General features: G+C 40.2%; 1 protein-coding gene across 2 annotated transcripts in view; it reads right to left on the bottom strand.

The window, feature by feature from the left end:
* The window catches only part of usp43a (ubiquitin specific peptidase 43a), a gene marked incomplete at its 3' end in the record, with an annotated part of 121758 nt that overhangs the window by 37424 nt on the left and 72070 nt on the right, over positions 1–12264 (bottom strand). For both annotated transcript variants that reach the window (XM_080464622.1, XM_080464621.1), the window contains exon 7: positions 330–498. In XM_080464622.1, the coding sequence (XP_080320748.1) occupies positions 330–498 (169 nt within the window). The remainder of the gene's footprint in view (positions 1–329; positions 499–12264) is intronic.

Genomic DNA, 12264 nt, shown 5'->3' with positions numbered 1-12264 from the left:
TAGCCACAGCTGGATGAGATTTAGAGCTGCACAAGCAAAATAAAAGCAGCTTAGTTGAGGGAAATAAAGAAACTGAAAGGATATGTCTGCTGCTGTACTTGAACAAGCTCTAAAATGTATTCTGACATATGTGAAATGATACACCCTCAAAAGCAATCTAGTAAGAAACGTTCAACTCTGCTGCGGTGTGTTTTAAGACGGCATTTCACTGGAGGAAACCTCACGTTGGAACATTCTCATTACAGGAGACCAATCCGATAAGATCTGAAACAGCAACTGACTCCACAATAGTAACAAAATGAAAAAGGTTCAGATTTTTATTTGCGTACCTGACCGCTTGCTGGCCCGACCCTGAAGTGTTGCAGATGAGGAGGAGGACCTTGGAGGAGCTACCGTGGTTAAGGTATTCTGAGGAGAGGGTGCCAGATGAATGTAACCTCTGACCATTGGGACCGGGTGTGGAGGAGTACGGAGAGGAGGGGAGGCTGTGGTGATACCCTGCAAAGAGAAGAGGAAGTGGACAAGTACTCTTTAACAGAGGCTGGCATGCATGTTTGCAAAAACGCACAATCAATGTCATCGAGCAGCCAATGTGGCTAAAATATTTACACTGGTCATCGTGTGTGTGTTGTCATAACAGGTAACTGCAAAAACACATTTCTCTTTCAACCCGAACTAGCGTATTGAAATAAACAATGATAAATCAAAAAAATAACGCACATGATGCTTTTGACAGAATGGCAGCTCAGGCAAATCTGACATTGTTTACCTGGAAATACTGTGATCCTGCCCAGTCTGAGAAGATAAAGCTCCTCGTCAAGGCATTGACCTCATAAGATATGCTTCTCCTTCATGTGACATGATAACAGAGCCCTGCACAACATTAAGTGCTTCATACTTCAGCAGCATGCAAATTGTTTTAGATTTCTTTAAATGCAGGTCCAATCCACCAGATTGTCCAAATATCACCAGCACCCAACATTGGCCTTCCGTTTTGAGGTTTCTCTTGATTCTCTGAACTGTTTGTTACTTGATTGTGACTATATCATTTCTATATTTTTGTTTTATTGTGGACAGGCTGGAACCTGTCCAGGTGTATCCTGCCCTCGCCCACAGCAGGCTGGGATCAGCTCCAGCGCCCCACGACCCTGAACTGGATAAGCAGGATAGAAGATGAATGAATGGATGGATGGATGGATGGATGGATGGATGGATGGATGGATGGATGGAGGTGCTGTGTAGTCTTGAACCTTTTTACCAATTTATTTTAAAGAACATCTCTTATAAAACATTCCACAATTTCCAGACAGCAGTTTTTTTTGTATCCTTTTCTTTTTTTTAAAATTTAAGATAAGTAAATCTCTGCATCCATGCGTGTAAATACCAAGTTAATCACTCTGCTGCACTACAGTTTAAATTTTTATTTTTTTTACGTTTAGTGCAACACCTTTGAAAAGATGCTACAGAAGCAAAGCGGAGACTAAAATGAATCAGGGTCACAAAACAACTCAGGGTACCATAATGAGAAACAGCAATGTTAAGCTTAAAAGGGTAATGTGATGTGTTTGGAAAGCGCTGGATCTGTTACCACATATACACTTTCACACAACAAAAACATCTTGCAGTGATTAATAGAAAGTAATAGCTGAAGGGGATATGGAAGGCTCAACCTCTTGTCTCTCAGGAAACATAAACTTTGACATTATTAGAGAATTTAATTAAACAAACGCTTGCTTGATCCCTACCGCACAATTAATCACTGCCACCTTCAAACGTTAGACACATGCACGCACGGACACGCGCAGAAACCTTAAAGACGAGGAGTAAGTGAGGCGCAAATAGAGCAGACAGAGTAATAACGCATACAGAGTTCATCTATTTTCTTTCAGCAACAAGGACAAGAAGGACCGCCGTATCTGCAAAACAGAAGTTCTGCACATCTGAAATCTGCAAGGAGAAAAATGCTGATAAGCAAAAGATGGGAAGCTACTCAAAAACATTAAAAACTGTTTGACAGATGCCTGACAGAGGATGTCTGGCAGCTCACTAAACGTCTGGTAACGTATCTGGAATCTTTGTTGTTTGTATATGAAAATGTCCACCTATGACCATGTTCTTTTTTGTGTCTGGAGGTCACCCACATAACCTGAGTGAAGTCAGGGTGCCAACCACCACAACTTAATGACTTCAAAGCTTATTGAACAAACTATTTTAACAATCATGCAATGTAACATTTGCTAAAGTCACGCTGACAAATCATTAAATATTTTTTCTTAGAACTTTGGCACATAATTCATATTTCGTGGAGTATCTTTCACTCAGACGTTGTTCACACTGTAATCAAACCACATTTATGCTGCAAATGGAGCGGAGTTTGTTCAAACAGCAAAACCTTTGCAGAATGGTGTGCTGGTTTTCCCTTACATTCTCTCCCTGAACAGCAGTGTTTCTATAAGTAATTTTAAAAGCAGAAGGTAGTATTCTGTGCATGGTGTGCAGTGTGATTTCACCCCAATATCCCAGATGTGCTTGAAAGAAGCTCTTGCCAGACTCTCGTTCTCACACTCTCCTCCTCCTCTCCCAGAGATGGACAGAGGAGACCCACAGGCAGGGAGAGGTGTTGGAGGAGTGGAAAGAAGGACCAGAAGAGGGGCCGCGAAGCAGGAGAACACGAGAGTGAGAAGAGGGGGCAGCATGGCTTTCTAATTTTAAACTGAAATTCCCAAAGTGAAGTGTGGGTGAAAAGGACTTCAGCAAGGGAATGAAGAAGAAAGAAACACTTTGTCCTCACACACACATGTGCTGATTTAGTGATTGACTCGTGAGATATTGAGCGCTGCTGATGGCACTGCGACAATGTCATGGCAGCTATCGCACCCTGTTTGTAATCTGCTGTTTGTAATTAAAAGATAAACACGAAAATTGAAGTCAATGCGACTGAACTGAGAGAGACTGAGAGAAAGAAGGGAGACTGTGAGGAGAAAGAAATAGGAACAGAGACGGCTCTTGAGACTGGAGGTGGTGTGTATGGCAACATTAATTAAACAGCTCAGTCCCGCCAAAGACAGTACGCCTCCTCTGGCACTCACTTTTCTCTTCTCTCACCATCCTTCAGTTCTCGCTGTTATCGCTACTCCCCTTTATCCCCGATACTCTTTTTTTCTTCTTCTTTTTTTCTAAATCAAAGCTTCTATCTATTTTCTCTTCCTTTTCCCAAACCTCTCCATTATCTGGCTGCTGTGGATGAATCAGCCCTCAGCTTCACAGACGTGGTCAGGTAATGGCAGTCGACAAAAAATGACTAATTGTTACAACAGAGGATCAACGAGTGTGTTTGAGATCTGTGAGTGAAGGAAAGATTTGTCTGGAAGGGCAAAGCGTGTAAAACTTTCCCTATTATACACTCTCACACAGTCAGAGCTGCAGTATGCTTTCATGTAGACATCTTCTGTCTGGGAGACGTTTACAAATCAAAGATCTTTCGACAACTTGATCCCTGTGTGATGAAAATATCCGCAAAGTGACGTTAGAGCTGGGGAGGCCCGCGGTCGCTACTGAAAGAGGAAATCTCTAAGATGACGGCATTTAAAACTTAAGTCCTACAGTATCACTGTTCGTATCTACAGAGGTGGAAATCAAATAGATAACCTCAAACATCTGCTTTTTCTTTCTTGAGGATCCCATTACTGTTAACGTCAATCCCTGCAGATACACAAAAGATCTTATTTATCCGGACAGACACATTCTGCTGCTGCAGGAGAGAAAATAGTCTTCCAGCACAAATACCTTATGAAAGGGACCAAGCATTCGGCAACGGAAAAAGATGTTTGAAAAAAATAATATACATTCTTTCAACCTCGATTAAAAAAGCTGCAATGTGCATTATAACAGAAAGAAAGTCATTGAAAAATGGTAGGTCGGGGAGATGTTACCTCAGAAACCAAAAAATTGTGCTTTAGTTTAAGAAAGTATCACTCCCTTAAGTAGGGGTGTTCAATTCCTTTGAATTCAAAGTTCACATACAGAACTAGTTGATTTTTAATTGGGTCAGACCAGAAAAAGAATTGTTTATGGTAAGTCCACTCCAAACCTTTATGACAGCCGAACTGAGAGACAGACAGAGCCGTTTCAAGAAGCAGAATAAAATAATGCTCTATTAAACTTCTCTACCATTTTGTCTGATCGTAGGAGTCGATCCCAGCCGACTAACGTCTCGCCCAGCAGAATACACGTTACACAGGTCAGCAACCCATCACGGGGCAAACACACACACACATGAATATATAAGCCGTTTTTACACCCTTCAAACAACTGCAGCAACAACCAAACATATTGGCAAATAATAAAATTCATGTACGGTCATTTCGGCAAAACACAGTAGATGGAGACGCGATGGATTTGATGTGGATGCAATTTTGCAACCAAAAGGTTGCTAGTTTATTGTGTTTCAATTCCTTGGCGTTGTTTGTCAATTTTGCAAACAATTCCCTCCTCGATTCCAGTTGGCGGGAATGACGTCACCACACGCGTAGCGTGGAGGCGTCATTCACCAGCCAGCAGGAAACATGTTGCCCGAGTGACACAAACTCTGGAAAGTTTGGTTCCATTTCACGAGAAAGGATGACAACAGGGCAACATGCGATACTTACAAAGTGAATATTTCATCAAAGGCAGGAAATACAACCAATACGCAGAAATATTTACACACACAGCAGCGATAACTTTGAACGACTGTCGCGTTTTGGATCCGCTCAGGAGTCAATCTCAACCCAGCAGCAGTTAATATTGCAGGTAACTGCGGATCCTTTTTTCCAAATGAAAATCGATAAAAGGGGTCAATAAATATAGTATTGAAAATGGATCGTAAAAATCTTATCAATTCTCATCCCTGAATAGCAGCTACATTCTTTAAAATATTGTGGTCTGTGTCAGGTTGGCAATTTTCACACAACACAATGTTTCCCCGAGTTCCAGAGCAAAACATCAGGCTGGTCAAATGTTTGCCCCCCCAGACGCTAGAGCTTCAATACTGAGCTGAACAGTGGTTTAGTGCTTCATACCTTAAGGTGAGGAAGATTCTGGCTTATGGGCCTTTTGGACTTCAGTATGCATGTTCAACATGTGCATCCATCCATCCAAATACAGTACATTTCGAGGTCAGTATCTGACTTTAAGTTACCCGCAGTAAGTGTCTGCCTCTGTTAACCCTGTGAGGGACCTCTGATCGAAGCTTTATTCCAGAGCCAGCTGGTCAACTTCCTGCTCCAAAAAGCTCTGGCTACACAGAAGATGGATGGATGGTTTAGGGTGATTACTGAAACACCTTCAAGAAGAGTGAAAACTTGAGCTGTGCAGTGTCTGTTATTGTCAACGTTCATTAGAAATGCATTCTCGGTGGTCTCTCTGCTGAACTCAGTCCACACACACACAAAACAAAAAAGAGCCTTGTTTATCCAAATAGCCACATTTTGCAGCAGTTCCCAAGGCGATAGTCTTCGAACATCATCGCCTTATTTTCTAAGTTGTCTGCTAGTTCATTAGTGGACTGTAAAAAGGCAAAACAAGTCAGTTACACAACACTGACAAAAAAAAAAGAAGAAGTGAAAAACAAACCAACTCCAGCGAGTGTTCTGCCCACAAAAATAACAAAACATGACACTCCCTCAAAATGGAGCCTGACCAGAGGAGTGACCCCTGTCAGTGCCGTCCACATACCTGACCAAAAATATCCAGGTGCACGTGGGCTTGGTCCCACACAAATTGCAGGTCGTGGCAGCAAACGACCATCTGACTACAAGAATAGCCCTTATGACAGCAGAGCACCTGAGCTTCCTTTCAAAAGCAAAATGATGAATTAGTGAAGGTGGCACAGCGGGAACGGAGTACACCTGATCCCCCCCCCCCATCATATCTCAATGCACCGTGTTTGTTCTCAATTCTCTTCTTGGATACACAATACACACAGTGCACACTACTGTGTCAACAGCAGACCCAACACCCACAATTGTCTGTTTCTATTAAGGAGAAAAAAAATGCATAAAAGGAAAGTGCTGCAATCATTCAAATCGCCCAAGGTGTTGTTGCACTGAGTTACATCATATCTCAAATATTAGTCCAGCAAACCCCTCATGATAAAATCACAGTGCATGCTACCAACTCTTCAATGAATGTATCGAAAGATAATAAGATGGGAAATATGGAGACTTCAAAAATTGAGCAGTCAGATAAAGGTTTGGGTTCAAGTCGTTAAATCAGAAGTTCTGGACAAAACAGAAGTTTGTCTTTCAGAACAAACTTCGTATGTTGAGAAAAATACATGGGAAAGTAGTCAAAGCAGTCAAAATTTGTATTTTAAACATTTTCCATTTAGATACTTTGTGATTTAAGAGCTTTTTTTAGCCTAAACTAAATCTTCAACAGCACTATCAGTTTTGAAGTACAAGGCGCTTTGGGTGCAGTACTCTGTGTCAGAAAACAAAAAAGCTAACCTCCAATGTTGTTTATGTGCAATGTACAAATATTGTATTCAGGCTCAGATTTCCCATTAACTTTCTGAAGCTTGTACCTTCAAAAAAGTTAAGTGGAAGTAGATCTTGAGACTCTGTTGTCGTGACGAGCGGTATTCTCTTCTCAGACGGGGCGGGATAACTGCGTCTTTTGGTAAATGATGGGAAATTTCAGCCAAAGTGCTGACAGGAGCTGCATATATATTATTTTATAGATAAAAGTATTGAAAGATTTTGAACGTTTTGCTTTGGGACAACTGTCCAACTTCCCATAGTGCTGCTTTTAAAACTGGAGCCTACTGCAGGACAATAAAGCTATGAATAAACAATATAACAATATAGAATAAAGCTCATATTTCTAGTGCAGACTAACAAAGGGGCAGACGGTTTTTCATTTATCTGACTGATTGCACACGTCCCTAAAGCTTTTGGCCCAAAGTGACTGGAATAATCTACCCATCAACAATAGATCATCTTTCACTCTGTCTTTCCCTTCTTCCTTCTCTGACATCAACCGTCTTGGCTCATACTAAATACTCCTCTTTGACCCCACTTGACTGAATTCCTCTTTTTATTTTGTCCTGTTTATGTCTTCTTGGACAAATTGTGGTTGTGATGAGCTCCGCTTCAGTTTCATCTCATTTTAAACTCTGTTCCAACTAAAAAGAAGGCAATGCAATCTTAAGAGGTTTATTTTGGAAGATAATCACGTAACAACATCTGGTATGCAAACAGATAGAGGACTTCTTCCACCTCTTCCAGTCCACTCTGCCTTGCTGTCAGACATGATTGAGTTGCGCTTCGTGTTACACTGTACAGTACATTTTTTGAAACATGTTTGCGAGCAGAAGGCAATTATGCACAGTTTGTGTTGTTTCTAATAAGGAAGTCGAGGTTGCGTGTAGGTGTTATTTCCCAGGTGAGTTGAGAACACTTTGTAGAGGCGGTCGTGGTGATCAGAGCGCCGATTGTAGACACATGAAATTTCTTCCTGCCTTCATTCTCTTCAGGTTATTCTAAATGATGAATCCTACAGGAGCGGTGAGAGTTCCCCTGTGAATATTCCTGGAATTTTTTATTTCTTTTTTTTGCTTTTTTGCAGTCACTTTGCTTCAGGCAACCTGTAACTGTCTTAATGGGGCTTCATGGGATGTGTACTTTTGCAAGGTTTGATTTGCATTTGTGAGGTTTCTGTATCAAGACGAGTCTCTTTTTTTCATACAAAAAACAATGATGTTTACATTATATTTAGATTTTTCCTTCTTACCAGACAGAATTGTATAGCGTACTATTTATAGTTTACTTGCAGTATTCAGGACCTGACACTAACATTTAGAAACAAATAATTTCCAAACGACAATTTTATGCCATCTTGATCCAAAAAGTAACGTATGACAACTGTAAACAAAAGGTATTGTATTTTGCATTTCCTAATTGTAAGAAATAAATGCATGACACATTTTAGATCTTATTCTGATTAAACTTTATTTCTAGTCACACCTCACGATGGGAAAGCTGTGACATACGAAGATTCCAAAAGGCAGGGCACACCGTCAGAAGACCCATAGGAAACAAGTTATCTAAAAAGTGTGTTTTGTCCATAGCAACTGGAGAAAACCCGGTCACATGAAGAATATGCAAACTCACAATACAAAAGCCTGGATTCCAACTGGGGTGTTCTTGATGTGAGGCAGAAGTGTTAACCACTGCTGCTCTCCGAATAGCGCAAACGTTTTCACTCTGAAAGACACATGACTATGACACACCCTGATTGTTGGCTGCTTATATTGAAACACTTTCTTTAACGGCTCCCTAGAGATCAATTTGATGTTCGTTGTGCCCGATCTGAATCTTTAAAGCCCCTCTGACTAAAGTAGGGTAAGACAACCATTTCCTCTATTGAAAAACTGTAACATCTTTGTCATTTTAACACGTTATGAAGTGACCTCAGAGGCCTGTTTTGCCCCACAAGCCTTATATTTGACACCCATGCGATTCGGTGCAATAATTTTCACACATGATCATTGAAAGACTTGACAAATGGTTATGACGCCATAAACGGTGCACGGCAACCTTGTCTCTTCCAAGGGCACTTTAATACATAGACAAGGCAAGAAGGGATTCAACTTTGACATCAGTCAAAAGAGTATTGCGAAATATAAATGGAGTGCCTTAATATTGTCTTGACAATTATTGTGTTGAGTACATGAATAAAAGCTTCAGCGGGGTTTACTTACGCTCACCAAATACTCCTTTTTTTTTTTCTTTCTTTAAGACGCCGTAACAATGTGACAGCCGAGGTAAACACCTCTCTCTGAGCACTGTTAACATCCCTGAAACTCCTCCACTTTCACAAAACCCTCAGTGAGCTGACAGAATGACACAGTGGTCTACCCTCGACAGGACTTCAGCAATTCATGACACGCCCGGAGAGCTTACGGAGCCACGTCTTCCAGAAAGTGTGAGTACATTTTGAAAAACCGACTCACAGACAGACTTGAGAGATCACTGCAACCATCTCTGGATGTCGATGGTGTTCGTGTGACTAAGTCGCTGAAAGATTTTCAACCACCTTTGCTAGTGAATCCTCCGTTTTCTCACCAAACTATAAACAACACAAACACTTTCTCTCTCAAACGACCCGGTCTTGTTAGCTGCGCTCCCTATTTACTGTGTTCAAACTTCCACCGGCCTCTTGTTTTCCACTGAGACCTGGCCTTTGCTTTTTAATTTCAAAGAACAAGTCGATATCACACAAAGTTAGCAGGCTAAACTTCCCAGAGCTTCTATTCAATAGGAGTCTTTTCCTTGTGCTGCTTTATCACACCATTTATGTGCAAATTGCCCGGATTGTGGGGGGGGGGGGGAGAACTAGGACACTGCCGTGGCACTTTGGACCTAATTGATTTTTCAATGTTTTCCACCAAGAGACCTCCATTGCCATTTCCTCTGAATGCAAAACCTCATTACTGTAACCGGGAAGCATTGCTGATTTAATACACCCCTGACGGTTTACTGATAAAAAGTTGAAGACACACACCGGACAAAAAGTAAAATACAGAGGTGGTTATGATGATGGAGAAATTTACTGTAAACAATAAACTGTCATCAGGAACAAAGACAAACTGAATTTACTAAATGATGGGTTTGTATTCTTTGTTCTTTAAGTCTGGCAATTTAATGAAGGACAATTTACTATTCATTTGTCTGGATTAGAAGAGCGATGCTTGATTACGTTTTTATGTCCTAGAGTAATGTAGTGCAGAGGAGGAGGCAAACATAATAAAAAGAACGAATCAAGAATCAAGGGTAAAGAGAGGCCGTTTGAACCATTTATTTGTTAAACACAAGCTATCATCCCGCCGCCTCCATAACTGCCGGCTTCACTTTTTCATGCACAGATAAAATTTTCAAAAGGTGCTGAAGAGAAATCTTACCTGGTCCAGCCCAGGCTTCAGGTTTTCTCTTGCTTTTCTCATGTTGTCTCTCACCACCTCCTCCTCGTCTGCTCTCTTATTTTCACTCAGTTTTTCTTTTTGTCTTTTTCATTGTTTGTTTTCATTTTCACTGTTGAATTTTTTTCCTCATATTTTCTTCCATTGTTTTTCTCATTCGTTTTTTGTTCTCGTTTATTATCTCTCCACTCTCATGTTTGTTATATCTGTACTCATTCATATTAGCTTTCTTTTTTTCTCATTGAGCTTCTCGCTTTCTCATTTTGTTGTGATATCTAAGTTAGTTATTTGCTCTCCTTTTGCTGTCTCATTTGTCACTCAGTCTCTCTCCCATCCTGCCTCATTTCACCTTTATTCTATTACACCCTCAATAAAACAAATTTGCTTTTCTTTTTTTTATTATTAGGTAAAGTTGTTATTCCAGACATTGAGAGACATTGACAGCCTTTTAGTGTCTCGATCACACTGACAGCAGCTGCAAAATGAGAAAAAATAAAATAAAATCACAATTTTTGTGTCAAATACCAAAAAACAAGAGGAAGCAAATGGAGCAAAGATGGGAAATGATTAACATCACAGAACTAGATCAAATCCACATCTGCTCATGGTGCTGCATGTCCAGATTCTGCTGTGTGGTCATTTCATTTAGTAGAATTTTATTCCTCTATGTCATTAACTGCTGTGAAAGCACTTTTTTTTTTAATTCAGTGCACCATCATTTCACTTTCACCCTGAAAAGTCAAGTGTATTCATGGACAGAGCAACTAAGTTTCACTGGCTGGAAAGTTACTGAGCAGCTGTCACGCGAGCTACAAAACTGTGATGGGAGTTATGTTATGGGAATAGTGAGGGAGCTAAAAACCATCCAGACAACTTCAGTATGAAACCGTATGAACACGTTCAAACTCGGAACACTTTTAGCCTTTTGCCACATTCAACCAACATTCAGGCTAAATTTCTCTTTCATCACCCAGTATAACGTATGTAATTCCATCTAATGTAAGAACAACTGTGCAATATGCACATGTCTTATAATTCCACAGAAGCCTGGATAAAGGACAAAACACACGGTTGATTTCATGTTTGATGACAGCAAAAACATATCAGAAGACAAAATTGTTATCTTTAATGGAAGAAGAAAAAAAAAAAAAAAGTTAAATGATCTTCAATCCCACAAATGACCTGAAATCTTGCACATGCAGGTTTTCTATGCAAATGAGCTGTTTCTCATTTATCATGGCTGCAAATCAACGGAAAAATCTCAGACATTGGTCTGTTTCATGCACGGATACATTAGCCGGATTAGCACATCATTACCGAGAGGCAGGAAAGATTGAAGTCGTGTGCATCTCACTTCACTTAAGTGAAAATGTCATTGCTTCCCATGTTTTCCTGATTTCCTTCAGCTATACTGCAGTATGAGGCCTGATCACAGATTCAAATGAGACAGGTATAGAGATACTTAAAATTGCACATATGTGACTTGTGCTTTCCTTTGTGTCAGGAAAGTAACACACATGAAGCTGCGCGCATACCTTTTTATCTGGGCTATAAGTCCTACTTAACTATATAAGACGCTTCTGCCAAAAAGTATGCCACAAAAAGAGAAAAAAAATTATAATTTTATTTTCTTCATCGCGATAACGGTTTCTGCTTATTTCAGTCGACACTATGATATCTCTTTCTGCTGTCGTTTCCATTTTATCATTTTAAGTTTAAATTCGGCTGTTTGTATTGGCAGTTTGCCTCTTGTCGGTAAAACTCGGCAGTATTGTTGTTTTTTTGGGGGCGATGTTGCCTCATTTTATCATTCAATGCCATCTATTGTATGTGCCTGTAGTTTTTATTAGAAAAGTCGCTTTTGAATAGAAGTCACATGACCAGCCAAAGAAACAGCCAAAGTTTCACTTGAAGTACAGAAAATATGGGAAGTAAAAAGATATGGTCTCCATTACGACTGACACCAATTTCACAACGGTTCAAAGTGAACCCTAACCCTAACCCTTCGATCCATCCGTTTGTCATGGAAATCACATTTTTCATACCATCTATACAAGAAAAGAACAAAAAACACACACGGGACATCTGGAGTGTGGCAGCTGAGCTTTCATTGCTTTTTGATCCTATTAGGTTGTTTACCTACTAGAGGGGAACGTGAGCTGGTTAGTTTTACTAATGAAGTGTTGTTGCAATAGTAATCCTGCTCTCCCTGACATGTGTCATTAGAACAGAAATCAAACAGTCTCTGCAGGAAAATGAAGCATAAATGCGGTTTGTGCAAAAAATTTTTTTAACTGCAATTT

The sequence above is a fragment of the Lipophrys pholis genome (genome assembly GCF_963383615.2).
Source record: "Lipophrys pholis genome assembly, chromosome: 5".
NCBI classification, from domain to species: Eukaryota; Metazoa; Chordata; class Actinopteri; order Blenniiformes; family Blenniidae; genus Lipophrys; species Lipophrys pholis.
Note: the sequence above shows the minus strand (reverse complement) of the source record. Positions and strands in the feature narration are given on the sequence as shown.